This window comes from Osmerus eperlanus, chromosome 7 (genome assembly GCF_963692335.1).
Source record: "Osmerus eperlanus chromosome 7, fOsmEpe2.1, whole genome shotgun sequence".
NCBI classification, from domain to species: domain Eukaryota; kingdom Metazoa; phylum Chordata; class Actinopteri; order Osmeriformes; family Osmeridae; genus Osmerus; species Osmerus eperlanus.
Window position 1 is genome coordinate 4,502,757 of NC_085024.1, and position 18,885 is coordinate 4,521,641.

The 18,885-nt window shown below is 38.9% G+C and overlaps 1 protein-coding gene across 1 annotated transcript in view; it reads left to right on the plus strand.

Annotated features, from left to right (window-relative positions):
- LOC134024165 (urokinase plasminogen activator surface receptor-like) overlaps positions 1–16,496 on the plus strand; it is a 40,757-nt gene extending 24,261 nt beyond the window's left edge. The window contains exons 3-4 of the mRNA XM_062466643.1: positions 15,574–15,684; positions 15,858–16,496. Of these exons, the coding sequence (XP_062322627.1) occupies positions 15,574–15,684; positions 15,858–16,057 (311 nt within the window). The 3' untranslated portion in view covers positions 16,058–16,496. The remainder of the gene's footprint in view (positions 1–15,573; positions 15,685–15,857) is intronic.
- Positions 16,497–18,885: the final 2,389 nt, after the last annotated feature.

The following is an 18,885-nucleotide window of genomic DNA, read 5'->3' on the forward strand; positions in this document are numbered from 1 at the left end:
ACGTCTACATGATTCTTTTTTATTAATCGTTGTATGCTCCACGGACAAAACTTGCACCATCATCCTTCTGCAACAAAGTGTCGCCGTGTCTTCCTGTATCGGCCCTACTGCTGTATGTTTCATTCCATCAACACATTGAATCCAACTAAGAAAGCCGAGTAAACGCATAGGCTACATCTGCTACTGCTAATACTATCCCAACTATAATTTAATCTGTTAAAACGATAATATTCTTGTTATGACTAGCTAGCCTACTTCTTCTTCTGTTTAACAGTTCAGCTTTCAGCTTCTCCCACATTGTAGGCTATTTTAGCTCTTAGCTTTGTTAAGATGATGCAGTTCAGCTTCCACACTGCCTCTTTTGTGTGACTCACACATTTTTGAAATTCATTTCAGCTTGCGGGTATTTTCTCATTTCTCACTTTTATACTTTTTAAAATATTAAGGTTTTTGTGCAAATTATTCTCCCTTTAAAAGTAATGGTAAATCCTTTCAAATCATTGTTGGAATGCTGCTCCAGTCCCTTTCAAAAATACCTTTCGGTTGCTTTGAAGCTTCAGCTTATAACTTTCTACTAAATTTTCACTATTTTCAGCTTTTTTAGCATGGTCAGCTATCCCCATTCAGGTTTTCAGCATTCTCACTGCTGTTTCGCAGGAACAGCCTTTTCTAGTAACAGCATTCTCACTATTGCTTTTCAACTTCTCAGTTCTTCCGCCGTTTTTTGGCCTTTAACTCGTTCTGCATACTTTAACCGATTCCTACAACTTTTGTATCAAAACGTTCAGCTCCTTCAGGAGATGATGGCTATGACTTTTGGTATTTCTCACTTTTATACTTTTTAAGACATTAAGGTTGTTGTGCAAATTATTCTCCCATTAAAAGTAATGGTAAATCCTTTCAAATCATTAAAAAGCTTCCTCCTCTTTCAAACGTAACTACTTCAGCTTACTTTCAGCTAGAGACACCATTCAACCTTTAAACTGTTCACAAGACATTCAGCTATTCCCAAATGATTCAGCTTTTTCAAATGTTCAGCCAATTTTGAATTATGACAGTTTGAAATACATTAAAATGTTTGCTCCTTCTTGATTTTTATGAATGAGCAGCAAGCAGAGTGTGCCACTCTGCTTGCTGCTCTTTTTCTGATATTCAACTAATTTGTCAAACAAATTCCTCTAACGTTCATATAGTTTAACTTACAGAAACAAGTTATACCTTAAAATGTAGGAAAAATTGTCCTCTTTCAGCCAATGTAACTGCTAAAGAGCTCACATTTACAGATTTTCAGCTATGAGCCTTGAAGCGAGAGCAGCCTTTCAAATTCTCTCACTAACTTCAATGGAGAGGTGGGTAAAATCCGTCAGAGAAAGCAAGAAGGAACAAGATTTTGAAACTGCCGGTAGAGACATATTTCTGACCGCACAGACATATAAAGGACATCTCTGGTTTCGGCAGAGTCTTGGGTCTCGGAAAATATCCTTATATTTTGGATTGGACGTATAGTTTTGCGTCTAGGTCAACTTGTTTGAGGTGTGGATGCTAGGTAAATGTTCGTTTTTCTCTCTGCCTAGCTAGTTAGCTATCACAGCTGCGCCATCACCGTGGCAACCAAACAAACAAGCACCAGGAAAGCAAAAGGAACACGTTTTTGAAACTGCAGGTAGAGTCGTATTTCTGACTGCACATACATATAAAGAATATCTCTGGTTTCGGCAGAGTCTTGGGTCTCGGAAAATATCATTAGATTTTGGATTGGACGTACAGTTTTGCGTCTAGGTTAACTTGTTTGAGGTGTGGATTCTAGCAACATTAGTTATTCTCTCTGCCCAGCTCGTTAGCGATCACAGCTGCTCCATCGCCGTGGCAACCAAACAAACACGCACCAGGAAAGCAGAAGGAACACGTTTTTGAAACTGCAGGTAGAGTCGTATTTCTGACTACACATACATATATGAATTTCAATCACACACAATATTAAATGTTGCACCCAGCACGTATAAATGTAGACAATGCATGTAATTCATGTGCAGCTCAGCCCCAGCATGTCATTGGTCATCAATTTTCTCATATGCAGAAACATAGCTTTAATAAATAAGACTGAATCTGGAATATAATTTAGTCTTTCATTCTTTACTATAAACATGTACAAAAGCAATCAATGTGTGATGTGTAACATGATTAAGCAAACATTCTTTGTATAGCACACCAAAGCTGTATGACACACAATGCAAATTTGTGCTCCAATAATTTTTGTGATACAAAATTGTTAAATGTGACCAAAAGGTAAGCGACTCTTAAAAGTTTCATTTCCAAAGACAAGTCATCACAGAATATTACAATTCTTCCTTAGCAAACCTGCCCCTCAGTCTGCCCCTGAGCAACAACTTTGCGCATGCCCATTTCAACGCATCGCTCAAATTGGGGTTTCAGAAGAGATTTTGCAGGGGTTCAACACCGTCTTGTACGCATTGGATTTCAACTGGAAATTAGCTACTTCAAAGGTGAGTTTCTTTACAGAAATATATAAACATATTTTAAGAAATTTGATGGGGCATACTTATACGTATATGTTTGAAATGTAGGCCATTTAGCCTGTTTATGTGCTATCAGATTCACATTGTTTACGTTAGGATTTCGATAGCTACAGTACAGTAGAGGTTAAACCCTCCAGAAAGTTATGTTGAAATACTGAAAATGCATAGGCCTACATGTTTTCAAAGTTTAGCTTCTCACAAATCACCCACAAAAGAATCAGTGAAAATAAACGTTCAGAACTGTTAAAAAACCTTGTCCCAAAATAGTTTATTTAGCCCGGAATTTTCAAAGACTGTGGAGCTAGCGTGGCTGATCACGTTTTAATCACAGCAATGGCGTCTATAAAAGTATCATGTCACTAATTTTTCCAATTTGTACATGACATCGTTTTTTGGATAAGTTTATTCGTTGTAACCTTTTAGATGCGTGAGTTTTAAATATTTCCGACGCTTCCACCAGTTATTTTTCCAAAACGGCAGCTAGGTTGCTTTAATTAGCTTCCGTTACCTAGCAACCTAGCATAATACTCGTAGCAATGCTACTACCTGCTAGTGTTACTTGTTAGCCTACTAATTGTAAATTTTGAAGCCATACTATAGCGTTTGTCGTATAGTTTTTGTCTATCGGAAAACAGTCGGTTGGAATGTTCAGAATCACACATGTGCGACGCTACGATGTGGGGCCCTGCTTTCGAACGATCACATGTGCAATGCTACTCCTTTTATATCAATATGCTATAACTATGTACATAAACTACATTCCATTTTCATTTCTGTACAGATTATCCTACCACCGTCACACGGCCTAGCACTGTGTCCCTGGGAAATGATGGTAAAGTAATGAATGACCGTTTAAAACAGTGACAATAATTGTATGAGCCATGGCAACCTAAAGGCTATGTTTTGAAGCAAAAGCATGACTTAAAACTTTTGCATCACCAGATTCCATACCCCTAGATGTCAACTCTGGTCTGGTGGAGGTGAACCAATTGGGGGCCCAGGAAAACAGCTGGCAGCCAGGCAAGTGCAAATATAAGACACTCAAAAAAATATATGCTTTGTATACAACCATTCAAGGTAACATTTGTTATTTACATAAATGTTACAGCTAATCTAGAAGAACCACAGTGTATGCCAATCATGCTAACTCTTGTAAACTTGTTTTACTTGTCTTTAATGACAGACACATTACAGGTTATGCTCCGGAAGATGGAGACATTGGAGGAGAACCAGCGAGAGGCTCTCCTATTCAGGCGACTACAGGGCAGACACACTGCCACTGCCAGTGCCAGTGATGGACCTACAGGTGGCCCAAACACAGGCTGAACTCCAAGACGCCTTAAGCGAGGAGCGCCTTAAGGTGCTGGAGTTGCGAAAGAGAGTGGTAAGTGTTTGGAGATGCCATGAACTATGGCTTACACGCAGCGTTCAACGTTCACATTGGTGCTGACAATAAGTTCATGACTTCTAATTCCAGACGCTGTGATGAAGTGGAAGACGGGACTGGGAGAGAAAGCTGTGGAGCTCCTCATAGAGGAGACACTCAAACACAACCCGGCAGCCCGTTCAAAACAAGCCAGGTGAATGAATCATGATTGCAGCTTCCATATCCAACCTTTCACATGGCTATGTGACACAAATCTAGAATCACATGTTTTTTTGATGATGTATATTATTTTAGATGTGATTTTTTTATGACTTGTATAGCGCCTTTTTACACGTGCAATTATGTTGATAGAACACTAACTTATTTTGTGCTTCATTGTCAGGGCCAACAGACAGGACCTGTAGCGGGGACTGGCAGAAGATTTTAATTCCCTGTTTGGCACTTTGTTTGAAATAAAATGACAATGTTACATGGAAATGCTGCCTTGTTTATGATTAGCTGGAGTTAGGCTACACATCACACAAACCTCCTAAAGTTGGCTACCATGTAGCCTATTATACAAGAACAAGTAGCATTTTGGGCAAATGAGGTCTGCATATGAACCGCCCCAATATAAGCAGTAGAATTGAGAAATATAGGTTACTTAGTTAACGTTGCAGTTACGGACTGGCAACGTCACAAAATTACGTTGGTAGGAGGTCGCGGTTACGGACTGGCAACGTCGGAAAATGACGTTGCTAGGAGGTCGCGGTTACAGACTGGCAACGTCGGAAAATGACGTTGCTAGGAGGTCGCGGTTACAGACTGGCAACGTCGGAAAATGACGTTGCTAGGAGGTCGCGGTTACGGACGGGCAACGTCGGAAAATGACGTTGCTAGGAGGTCGCGCTTACAGACTGGCAACATCGGAAAAATAACGTTGCCACGACGTCGCGGTTACGGACTGGCAACGTCACAAGATTACGTTGCGGTTACGTTCTGGCGTCCCACAGATGCACGGTCGCGCAACGTCGCCAAAGACGTTGCGGCAACGTATGTTTGGTCATCGAGTGACGTTGCGGCAACGTAAGGGCAACGTAACTGTGTTAGCTGGGAATATCTCTGGTTTCGGCAGAGTCTTGGGTCTCGGAAAATATCATTAGATTTTGGATTGGACGTACAGTTTTGCGTCTAGGTTATCTTGTTTGAGGTGTGGATTCTAGCTACATTTCTCTTATTCTGTGCCCTCACCGCGTTAGCAATCATAGCTGCACCATCACCGTAACGACAGACACGCACCACTCAGTCTCTCACACAGGTGATTGGTACATTTACTTGACCATGAGAAACACGATTACTAGCTATTGTCGGTTTATACCAATAATACGATTACTCCGTTTACATGTGTAATTAGTTATGCGATTACTCAGTAAACGCGTCTACATGATTCTTTTTTATTAATCGTTGTATGCTCCACGGACAAAACTTGCACCATCATCCTTCTGCAACAAAGTGTCGCCGTGTCTTCCTGTATCGGCCCTACTGCTGTATGTTTCATTCCATCAACACATTGAATCCTACTAAGAAAGCCGAGTAAACGCACTCAATGCACACATCTGCTACTGCTATTACTATCCCAACTATAATTTCAGCTGATAAGACAATAATATTGTTTTTATGACTAGCTAGCCTAGGCCTACTTCTTCTTCTGTTTAACAGTTCAGCTTTCAGCTTCTCCCGCATTGTATTTCAGCTCTTAGCGTTGTTAGATGATGCAGTTCAGTTTCCACACTGCCTCTTTTGTGTGACTCACACATTTCTTGACATTCATTTCAGCTTGCGGGTATTTCTGTATTTTCTGCAATTTAAGAAAAATAATTTCATCTTTCAGCATTCCAACGCATTTTCAGCAGGAAATGCCTTTCTAGTTATTTATTATTTATTTTCGCCCCCCTAAGGATCAGTCAATATTTGGACTACATTCACAACGGCGGTGTCAAAAGGTTCGTATTGTTAGCGATTGCGTTGGTTGTATTTTTATTTACGTTCCGTTGCATGGTTTAAGTAGAAATTGCGTTTTTGTGGTGAAAAGTGAAGCTAACGGTGGCTAATTTGCTAGCCACAGTCACTGACGTTACTAACGTCACGAAAACACGCGTGACTACCTGTAGCAGAACATTCGTTTCGCATCTGTTAACTTGGGGGATAGCTAGGCTAACTATAGCTTTACTGCAAGGCAGCTGCAGAAACGCCACAAGCAAAGAGGCCAGGGTGATAACTATTTACTCATTTTACTTTGTGATGTGAAACACTTATGAAATGTAATGTACAGTAGCTGATATTATTAAAGAAGTGGGCCCACATCTACTTTCGGAAACGGTAGTCTACTATTTCACTGAAGCATTAGCATGACATTAGCCTCTGTTGCCCGGGCAACACACCACAGTGGTCTATGATGCATCTGTTTTCAATCGTTAAAATAAATATTCCTCACAAATACATTTTCTTTGTAGGATTTACTATGACATTACATTACAAGTAAACGATTTGTTGGTGAAATTATCATTACCTGTGGTTTCAAACCAGTGTTGCTCATTGCAACGCTGTAGCCTACGCGAGACACACGACAAAAACATCGAACTTACACAGCTGTTTAGGAAGTCAAACGGCGACGGAACATGTTCGGCACTCCCCTTACTTAAATCAAAAGTCTATCTAACTACTAACCTGAACTTCATTGCCACAGCCTAAACGTTGTCAATCTGTTCATGAAAATAATTTATTTCAGCCTAAACCGTACAACGGAACGTTAAATCCAATTCAACCAACGCAATCGCTACCAAGACGAACACAGCAGTAGTCTACTAGTACTGTACCGTAGTTAGTACAATTTACCGGGGCAGCTTCTCCACACAGGGCTATGTCGCATTTTGCGTTGTTACTGACAATGATCGCTACCAGTGAGCTTTTTATGAATGAGCGATTTTCCACTAAATAAATGTCAAGCTTATTTACGTTTTGGGGGGCATATTTTCAGTTAGCAGATGGGACTGTCTGAATCGCGATTCCATCTTCTACTGCCGGGTAACGTCGTAGAATAATCTTCAAAGGGGGTTCTTTATTAATGAATGAATGCAATGAGTAGGCTACATGACTGAAAATATCACGAGAAGGGAAAAACTTAAAATGACGTTTAAGTCATAGAGATTAGGTCCATTTTTACACCGGTCTGCCAAATTTATTCGGTTTGATTCAACGATGAGGCTGCCTCTTGCAGGGGAAATGAGAAGACATCTATTTCATTCTACACTTCACTCGTATTTTCAGTTGTAAATGAGCAGCAAAAAAAAATGCTTTTAAATCTATTTAATCTTTATAAATAATAAGTATGCATTTTCATATAAAATATACAGAAATCAGTTGTAAAAATGTCATTCAAAAACGGACCCCTGTGCAAACGACGCAAGCAAGCACACCCTACAATTTCCCCAGAAATTGTACCCTCTCTAGTTTAATCTCAAAATGGTATTTTGTTTTCAAATGACAAACTCAAACCATCATATGAATAGACATTTATAAGAACCATTTGAACACTGATGTGCTCAATGTAAAACACTATGATGAATGGAAAACACTTCTTCATTCATCATAGTGAGTTAGGCCTTTTTTTGTTCAGTGTTACATTTACTACAGACAGTACATACATAAGTGTGTTGTAAAATATTTGAGAATATTGTTTTTATACTCAGAACACAGAAATACACGGTAACAAATATATTTTACATATATGTACACAGTGTACATCCCAACCAACACAAAGTTGCACATGCAGCGGTTTACATACAAAACAACAGAATAATTTACTGTATAGTGTATACAGTTACATTATTATTTTTCTTTGTATTTGCCGTAATGTTATGGCGTTATGTTCTAGGACCATGTTCATGATTTCAGTTTCCTGTTCAGGAGACAGAAGACGTTCCCGACCACCTTGTGTTGGTAATCTTTCAGTCCTGCCAAACATATATTAAAATACTGTAAATACTGTGTAGGAATACAAAGTAGGAATACATTTTCCAAATACTTGAAATATACTTTATTTTTACAGTCCTACAGAACAGTCCACAGGCAATACTTTACTACTGTACTCATTGAGTACTGTATTGATATGGAGTAGGCCTACTGCAATTTTGTAGTGAGAGTAGATTTCTTACCTATTCTCATTTCGGTCCCGAGTTTCGGTCTCAAGTCCCGATGATCAAGATGCTTCCTGTTAGAATGTTGTGTGTTACGTGGAGAATTGTGTGTTGTGTTTTGCAAAAAGTGTTTTATGAAATTGAAAACTGAGTCAAAGGCCCAAAATGTGCGTATGGTTTTGCAGATTTGAGGTGTGGTTCTGGTGTTTGAGTGTCAGGTTTCAGAAATTGTGTGAAAAGTAAGGAATTTGTGTGTAAGCATTTGAAAAAAACTGTAATACCTTACATTTCGGTGGTCCCTGCACGCAATTTGGTTTTTAGAAATGGTATAGCAGGCCTAATATAGGTTAGACTATACAGTATAATACAATATACAGTATGAAAAATATACAGTAGTCTATAACCAACTATAGCCTAGTGTAAGTATTGTGTTGCCAGTATTATACAGTGCAGTACAGTAGGCTACTGAGCTAGTTTCAAATTGATGTGCTGCATGATTTGGTTTCATTTCTTCAGGTCGTGTATCAACATCGGGCGTATTTTAAGTTTTGATTAGATTATGATCACCTGCGAAAACTGTATACTAGAAGCATACAGCATTTGCAAATGCTTTGCATTCTACTTTGCAGGACCGGATTAACTCCATTTTTACACCGGTCTGCCAAATGTATTCGTTTTGATTCAACGATGAGGCTGCCTCTTGCAGGGGAAATGAGAAGACATCTATTTCATTCTACACTTCACTCGTATTTTCAGTTGTAAATGAGCAGCAAAAAAAATGCTTTTAAATCTATTTAATCTTTATAAATAATAAGTATGCATTTTCATATAAAATATACAGAAATCAGTTGTAAAAATGTCATTCAAAAACGGACCCCTGTGCAACCGACGCAAGCAAGCACACCCTACAATTTCCCCAGAAATTGTACCCTCTCTAGTTTAATCTCAAAATGGTATTTTGTTTTCAAATGACAAACTCAAACCATCATATGAATAGACATTTATAAGAACCATTTGAACACTGATGTGCTCAATGTAAAACACTATGATGAATGGAAAACACTTCATTCATCATAGTGAGTTAGGCCTTTTTTTGTTCAGTGTTACATTTACTACAGACAGTACATACATAAGTGTGTTGTAAAATATTTGAGAATATTGTTTTTATACTCAGAACACAGAAATACACGGTAACAAATATATTTTACATATATGTACACAGTGTACATCCCAACCAACACAAAGTTGCACATGCAGCGGTTTACATACAAAACAACAGAATAATTTACTGTATAGTGTATACAGTTACATTATTATTTTTCTTTGTATTTGCCGTAATGTTATGGCGTTATGTTCTAGGACCATGTTCATGATTTCAGTTTCCTGTTCAGGAGACAGAAGACGTTCCCGACCACCTTGTGTTGGTAATCTTTCAGTCCTGCCAAACATATATTAAAATACTGTAAATACTGTGTAGGAATACAAAGTAGGAATACATTTTCCAAATACTTGAAATATACTTTATTTTTACAGTCCTACAGAACAGTCCACAGGCAATACTTTACTACTGTACTCATTGAGTACTGTATTGATATGGAGTAGGCCTACTGCAATTTTGTAGTGAGAGTAGATTTCTTACCTATTCTCATTTCGGTCCCGAGTTTCGGTCTCAAGTCCCGATGATCAAGATGCTTCCTGTTAGAATGTTGTGTGTTACGTGGAGAATTGTGTGTTGTGTTTTGCAAAAAGTGTTTTATGAAATTGAAAACTGAGTCAAAGGCCCAAAATGTGCGTATGGTTTTGCAGATTTGAGGTGTGGTTCTGGTGTTTGAGTGTCAGGTTTCAGAAATTGTGTGAAAAGTAAGGAATTTGTGTGTAAGCATTTGAAAAAAACTAATACCTTACATTTCGGTGGTCCCTGCACGCAATTTGGTTTTTAGAAATGGTATAGCAGGCCTAATATAGGTTAGACTATACAGTATAATACAATATACAGTATGAAAAATATACAGTAGTCTATAACCAACTATAGCCTAGTGTAAGTATTGTGTTGCCAGTATTATACAGTGCAGTACAGTAGGCTACTGAGCTAGTTTCAAATTGATGTGCTGCATGATTTGGTTTCATTTCTTCAGGTCGTGTATCAACATCGGGCGTATTTTAAGTTTTGATTAGATTATGATCACCTGCGAAAACTGTATACTAGAAGCATACAGCATTTGCAAATGCTTTGCATTCTACTTTGCAGGACCGGATTAACTCCATTTTTACACCGGTCTGCCAAATTTATTCGTTTTGATTCAACAATGAGGCTGCCTCTTGCAGGGGAAATGAGAAGACATCTATTTCATTCTACACTTCACTCGTATTTTCAGTTGTAAATGAGCAGCAAAAAAAAATGCTTTTAAATATATTTAATCTTTATAAATAATAAGTATGCATTTTCATATAAAATATACAGAAATCAGTTGTAAAAATGTCATTCAAAAACGGACCCCTGTGCAACCGACGCAAGCAAGCACACCCTACAATTTCCCCAGAAATTGTACCCTCTCTAGTTTAATCTCAAAATGGTATTTTGTTTTCAAATGACAAACTCAAACCATCATATGAATAGACATTTATGAGAACCATTTGAACACTGATGTGCTCAATGTAAAACACTATGATTAATGGAAAACACTTCTTCATTCATCATAGTGAGTTAGGCCTTTTTTTGTTCAGTGTTACATTTACTACAGACAGTACATACATAAGTGTGTTGTAAAATATTTGAGAATATTGTTTTTATACTCAGAACACAGAAATACACGGTAACAAATATATTTTACATATATGTACACAGTGTACATCCCAACCAACACAAAGTTGCACATGCAGCGGTTTACATACAAAACAACAGAATAATTTACTGTATAGTGTATACAGTTACATTATTATTTTTCTTTGTATTTGCCGTAATGTTATGGCGTTATGTTCTAGGACCATGTTCATGATTTCAGTTTCCTGTTCAGGAGACAGAAGACGTTCCCGACCACCTTGTGTTGGTAATCTTTCAGTCCTGCCAAACATATATTAAAATACTGTAAATACTGTGTAGGAATACAAAGTAGGAATACATTTTCCAAATACTTGAAATATACTTTATTTTTACAGTCCTACAGAACAGTCCACAGGCAATACTTTACTACTGTACTCATTGAGTACTGTATTGATATGGAGTAGGCCTACTGCAATTTTGTAGTGAGAGTAGATTTCTTACCTATTCTCATTTCGGTCCCGAGTTTCGGTCTCAAGTCCCGATGATCAAGATGCTTCCTGTTAGAATGTTGTGTGTTACGTGGAGAATTGTGTGTTGTGTTTTGCAAAAAGTGTTTTATGAAATTGAAAACTGAGTCAAAGGCCCAAAATGTGCGTATGGTTTTGCAGATTTGAGGTGTGGTTCTGGTGTTTGAGTGTCAGGTTTCAGAAATTGTGTGAAAAGTAAGGAATTTGTGTGTAAGCATTTGAAAAAAACTGTAATACCTTACATTTCGGTGGTCCCTGCACGCAATTTGGTTTTTAGAAATGGTATAGCAGGCCTAATATAGGTTAGACTATACAGTATAATACAATATACAGTATGAAAAATATACAGTAGTCTATAACCAACTATAGCCTAGTGTAAGTATTGTGTTGCCAGTATTATACAGTGCAGTACAGTAGGCTACTGAGCTAGTTTCAAATTGATGTGCTGCATGATTTGGTTTCATTTCTTCAGGTCGTGTATCAACATCGGGCGTATTTTAAGTTTTGATTAGATTATGATCACCTGCGAAAACTGTATACTAAAAGCATACAGCATTTGCAAATGCTTTGCATTCTACTTTGCAGGACCGGATTAACTAATTCTGGGCCCCTGGGCACGAAGGCATCATGGGCCCCTCCCACCCCTCCTCCTATTAACTCAACCACAGCTAGTTATATATGTAAAACTATGTCCGTTGCAAAATAATATTGATTGTTCAGTAGGCTACAGCAGCCAATGAAAAATGAACAGCACACAATCTATAAATGTAATTAAATTATACATACCAGCAGCGAGCATAATAGCATGTAGGCCTAATAATAAAAAAAGATGCCTCTTAATTGGATTTTTTTGTAGGGCAAGTGGAAGATAAATTTACCTGCTTTATTTACTCATATTTACTCTTTTTATATGGCTCTGACCTAATGTAGCTTTTCAGGAAGTGTCCATGTGGTGCCGACATGCTGAAAAACCAACTTTTTTCTCAATAGAACGTTCAGATTCCAATGTATTCCTATGGGATTTTCATCTACATGACTTCAACTTGATTTTTCTCAAAATGTTTATGTTTTAACATTGACTAAACATACCTTATTTTGAAGAAAACAACCTAAACTTTAGTTTAAGATATGTCTCCCAGTGGTGCCCTAGCCAAAGCAGAAAAAACTATAAACAGTATTTTCATACACTTTCTCAATGTTTATTGCAACCAACATTTGATAGCATTAAGGTGTACGTGTCTACGTGCTAACTGGCATACTTGTTTTTCATTTATTGCTAGTAGTCGCTAGTTATTGAACTAAGAAAAGGACGTGGACCTGAAAATTCCGGTGCAATATTTTCAGGCGGCCTTCTCAGCTAATAACCCTGTTTTCTGAACGTTCGATTCAATGCGTTTACTACCTGCGTTCCAGGATAATCTGACAGTGGTTACCCAGTATCACATAATTTCGTGAGTCACGAAAAATAATCTAATATTTCGTGACACGTTCATGTAATTGGCACTTTTTTCGTGACTATGCCACGTTTTTTCAACCACTGCATTTCAATGGAGAGAATATTTCGTTACCTCGGCACGTTTTAATTACCCAATTCATTTCAATGGAGCAACACAATGGTGAAATGTTTTCGTGTTCATTTAAGGTTTTGTTCTAATTTGTAAACGATAAAAAACGAGTTCATAATATAACTTGCCTTGTTCTTTTTTAAGAGGTAGGCTATAGAACATTTATTAGAATAATACCCTAACCTATTAAAGCCTACTACTTAACCACTGATCCGTGCTTTTACGTATCCTTTACCACCCGTATTCAACCGATCTTCCTATTTATAACCAAGAAAGGACTTAAGCAATGACCGAGGAAAGATAGAAGATGTCATCTATGTCATTCATAATGGAACGAGACAGGGCCGGATCCAGGGGGTGGGGGGGGCTAGGATGGGCTGCGTCCCCCCAGATTTCTGCCGCGCCCCCAAACCTGACACTCAAACACCAGAACCACACCTCAAATCTGCAAAACCATACGCACATTTTGGGCCTTTGACTCAGTTTTCAATTTCATAAAACACTTTTTGCAAAACACAACACACAATTCTCCACGTAACACACAACATTCTAACAGGAAGCATCTTGATTTCATTTTAAAAACACAACCAATCAAAATGCCACACTAATTCATCAGTGCCTTACAGTAACTCCTCACATGTGCAAACACTCATTGCTTTACTCAACACCAACCAATCATGGCTTTATAATAGGCCTATAAATAGCCTAATTTGAGTCAATTTACAGTGGTGGGTATAATTTGAACCTTTACTGTAGAAAAGATAACAGGTATGTAACAATCTACTGTAATATACACATGTTCTAATGTACACATAATATCTATCAGCACAACACACGGTATACTATACACAAACATATTTTAGCACCCATGCATCCATTGACTGCAGTGCACTGCATGATTGGTCACAGTCTGGTGGATTGCTGTATCATACCGTGCAACAGTACAGTGACTGTAAGAAGACATTCTGACAATATTGTAGAAAATAGTATATATTACTGTATGCTACAGTTCATGGCACACGCAGACACACCATTCCGTAATCACCTTTTTCAAAATTAGGTTTGGTTTCTGTCCTACTACACTTTTTCTTTTGTACTGTGTTATACTGTATTCACAACCACAAATGCTTATAGTAAAAAAATAAGTTTGGTTTCAATCTTGTTTTCGTGTTTACCATGAATTTTTCAGCATCTCTGCCATTTACTTTCAATCTTGTACAGAAATGTACATAGGAGCTCATGAAAGAAGAGCTTTAGGTTTTGAATAACTGTGTGTATATGATATATCCCAAAATTGCTGGTCTTGCTGCCTCTTAGCCTGGGAGTTTGTTGCTCTGCTATGTTTGTCTAATAGTTGTGAAATGATGTTGTATTAATAAATCCCATGGATTTGGTACTTTTAAAGGTGTTCTTAGTAGTTGTTTTGGGTCAGTGGCGGAATGTTTGTTCGCCCCATAGGGCCACTAAAGTTGGGGCGTAACAGTGCAATTGTTGGATTTGTGTGTTAAGTTTTGAAAAGAAGAGCACAAGTGAAAGAAATGTGTGTAAGCATTTGAAAAAAACTGTAAAGACAGTCTATATGTACTGATGTTACTTTCATTTCAGTTGACGATGACCTATAGGTAGGCCTATCCATTTCCCAGAAATCAGTTAGGTTTCTTTTTCCTTTGAATTTTGTTTTTACCCCGCAATAAACCACTCCCAGAAAACACATTTATAAGCTTCAACTCAACCCGCCCAGCATCAGTCGGACTTTCATAGATCACCATTTGCATCACAATGCATTTTGTCGTACTTTTCGTTGGATGTGCGCTGTTTTCCACAGGTAAGTCTCAAATACACTATAGCCTATCCTAGACTGGTTGCATAGTTTCAGCTAAAATGACTCGTATTGTTTCAGCTACAATGACTCGTATTGAGAGACTTGTTGCTCTTGTTGGTTAGTTGTAACGGTTTCAAATTCTTGTACTCGCTGTGAAATATTTTACTGTTGATTTAGTTTTTTATACAGGTACACTCTTGCACTCGTGGGGAGTTTCATGTTGTTCAATTGTAACTTGTTTAACTGCATGCTCTTATGGTTCTTCCCTTTGGCACTTATTTGGTTTTCCACAATGTATGCTTCATGTTTTGGCCGCTCGCAATGTTTGGGGCTCGTTGTTATGATCAGTGACCTATGCTCTTTTGTAAAGCTCTCTCTTGGAAGTCGCTTTGGATAAAAGCGTCTGCTAAATGCATAAAAATAAATGTAAATGTAATGTAAAATATATTAGGCTACCTAAGGCTGCAGATTAATAGACCAAAGTTTTGGTTATGTGATTTCCAAATAAAAGTAGCCTAATCCAACTAGAATCATTGATGCAAGCCTTCTGTTTTATATTCTCATTACAACAGGCATATTGTCAATTTATTTGCAGTTTCTAATAATCGAAATAACCTGTTCCGATTGTTTTCCATAACTATCAAGGAGAGTCAAAAATCGTCGATATGACCGCGAAGAGCTGTGCTGCACCTGACAAAAAGATTGTCATGTAAACGCGCAATGAGAATACTCTCCACTGGTTATACAATGTCTATAGCCTATGGTAACTTCAGTGCTTCTTTTTTTTTCTGCTCCACAGTATCCAGCAGTGGTACCCCAAATGGGAAACAGTGCTACACATGCAACGGCCAGGATTGCCTCAACATTCTAAACTGCCTGGGGGACGAGAATAGCTGTATCTCCACTACAAGTAATGTTTCACATGATTGGTTCTCTATTATTACCAAAGATTTAAAATTCCACTCATGACAGTGCTTGTTGTTCTATACATCAAATGACGTTCAGAATTTTTTTTTTTTGTCTGTGCACAGCACAGGTGTGTGTAAACCGAGGGAATAACAGTGCTTCTTCTTGTGCTTGTAGCTGACGTCTCAGGCCAGAAGGTTTCCATGAAGGGATGTGCCAGCAAGAGTATGTGTGAAGGGTCCATGTCAGCTCAACTGCCAGGCATAAGCGTCAAGGTGGACTGCTGTGAAGACAACCTGTGCAACGACGCGGGAAGCCTCGCCGCGAGCCTGCTGCTCCTGGTGGCCCCCCTGCTCTCTGTCGCCCTCTTCCACTGAGAAGCACAGTCCAATGATGATTCACCTCATACAACCATCTTTCTCTGCTGCTTTCCTCTCCATCGCATCCCTTTGCCATCTTTGTTTTGTGCCTTTTACTTAATGTGGTGTCTAGGGGATATTTCTTTGTGTGTTTTACAGAAGTCGATCTGTTCATCATGTCTCGTGATCCATACCCATCTTTGGAATGCACAACACACCCCAACTTCCTCTCCCCCCCCCCCCCTTCCTCAATAACCTGACTATCCCTAAAAATGGTTGTATACTGAAGCAATTTGAACACACTATGCACTGTCTCTAGATCTCCAATTTGTGACTATTTTGAGTCGTTTAATAATGACAATGAGATTTATTTTTTTATCATACACATCCATTGTTGCCGGGGTTACAGCCGCAAACCTTTTGAGTGTACCCCTGAATAAAATTTTTATATCTACAAAAAAAATTGTGCTTCATGTGTGTGATGATTTCGATGATGTTTTCGAAACATGATGTAACAGTCTGTCAAAATATATGTTGTGTCTAGCATGTCAGTGAATGTCTCTAGCTCTGACTAACTGTCTGAGGGGGTGTGGGTCTGATGGTCCACGCTGAGTGACCTGTAAGGGGAGCCCGCACCCCTGGAGCACTGACGGTTAAACGGCCCTCACAGTTTTACATCCCTGTAGTTCCTGATGCCTCCTATAGGGGGAGGAAGAGGTTCAGGTGCACAAAGAAGGAATGCTAAATATGTATAATCTGCTTATTGTTTTCCGTTGGGTTATTTGGAGAACCGATTAGCTAATAAAGTAGGTACAGCAACTTAATGTATAGTATCTAAACAGTTACTAACATTTTATGATAATGGGGTGAAACCAAAAGGCAAACAATTTTATATTTTAGGGCAGTCTAGTAATTTTTCATTCTGATAGGACAAGACTGTTTGCCTATTTACCTGGTTTCCCCTTAAAATCGACACTCGAAACAAACACATTTTTAAACCATGGTCTGGGTGGATGGATGGTTGGACAATTCACGCATCCGCATTGTCCATTATTTTATGATATTGTGCACCTCGTCTGGCATTATCCCTTACATAACCGTCCCTTCCATAAACGTAGACTCATTGAGTGGTTATGTAAATTTAAATATAAACGTTGCATTAAAATATAGGCTAAGACAGTGTAATGATCTGCACTATGGATTAAAACATCTGTAGATGTTCCCCGTTTGTCTTCATACATAGCCTAGAGGAGACAATTGTGTTTTTGTGAATTTAAACACATAGTTGGATCAATTCAGACAATGCAATGACATGGACAATGCAATGACATGATCTTCAACTGTAGCCTAGTTATCACCGTAGATTTTAATTTACACCGGAGGCAGTGCAATTGAATTATATTAGCCCATCAGACATAGGCTACAATTTAATCATCTGCACCATTACTGAAATATCTGCTATACTCACTATTGATTGTCATACAGCTACAGAACAGTATCCTACATAACATTTTATGACAACAAACACAACCTCCCTTTTTGTAATATTCCAAGAGCCATTTATTTTACCATCTGATAAGAAAAAGAAAACATTTCCATACTACGAAAAAAACAGCTAAAAACAGCCGAGGCTGGTTGGCTCTGTCCTGGTTTAAAGTGGATTTAACTGGTTTGGGATTGTCTCCCAGCCTAGCCAAGCTGGTGTTCAGCTGGTGGGTGGGTCAGATGGACTCCCCTTCTGGCCAAGCTGGTTTTCAGCTGGTGGGTGGGTCAGATGGACTCCCCTTCTGGCCAAGCTGGTGTTCAGCTGGTGGGTGGGTCAGATGGACTCCCCTTCTGGCCAAGCTGGTGTTCAGCTGGTGGGTGGGTCAGATGGACTCCCCTTCTGGCCAAGCTGGTGTTCAGCTGGTGGGTGGGTCAGATGGACTCCCTTTCTGGCCAAGCTGGTGTTCAGCTGGTGGGTGGGTCAGATGGACTCCCCTTCTGGCCAAACTGGTGTTCAGCTGGTGGGTGGGTCAGGTGGACTCCCCTTCTGGCCAAGCTGGTGTTCATTTGACCTATTTACTAATTAATAAGATAGCTCCTACTGACAATGGTAATTACAAGGGTAGTCAGGCAAGCTGGTTAGCAGAGTTTAACTGCTCCAAAGACTCAAAATACCCAAAAGAAGGAACGAATCGTTCACCTCCTGACCGGGTCTTCGGATCAATGTTTCGTTCTTCTGCCAACCGAGTCTTCGGATCAATTATTTATTCATCTGCCGACCGTGTGTTTGGGTACGAGTCTTTGGATCATTTTTCACGTGACCTGCATAGGCTCAGAAGAGGAAACAAAGGATTTGTTTACCTCATTCACTTTCGCGTAACTGCTAGGTTTAGTATAATAAGACGTGAATGAGATATGTTCACAAGTGATACAGTTTTTTCCAAGTGCTTAAGCACAATTTTGAAAACAGGGCTCCTTTTGTCAAAACACAACACACGATTCACACAACTAGACACAAGTAGCAGAAAACCTCCAATCTTTTGCAAAATGAAACACTTCGTTCAAAACTATACAATCATTCATAAAAACCCAATTCTGTCACCGTATGTCACGGCTGGCTGCAAGGAGGACCCAAAAGCGGAGTGCGGAACGGAAAGTTTATTAAAGGACAACCGAAATCTCACAAGCAAAGCTCTGGAACGAAAACAGAAAACAAGCCGTAGAAGGTAACTCAAAAAGGATGGTCCGAAAAACGTAGTCAGGAAAGGCAGGGTCCGAGATCGGGAAGGGTAAGGCAGCGGTTCAACGTGGCTGGAACAAAGAGTGTATCGCAGGGTCTAGAACTGGTCTCACACATAACA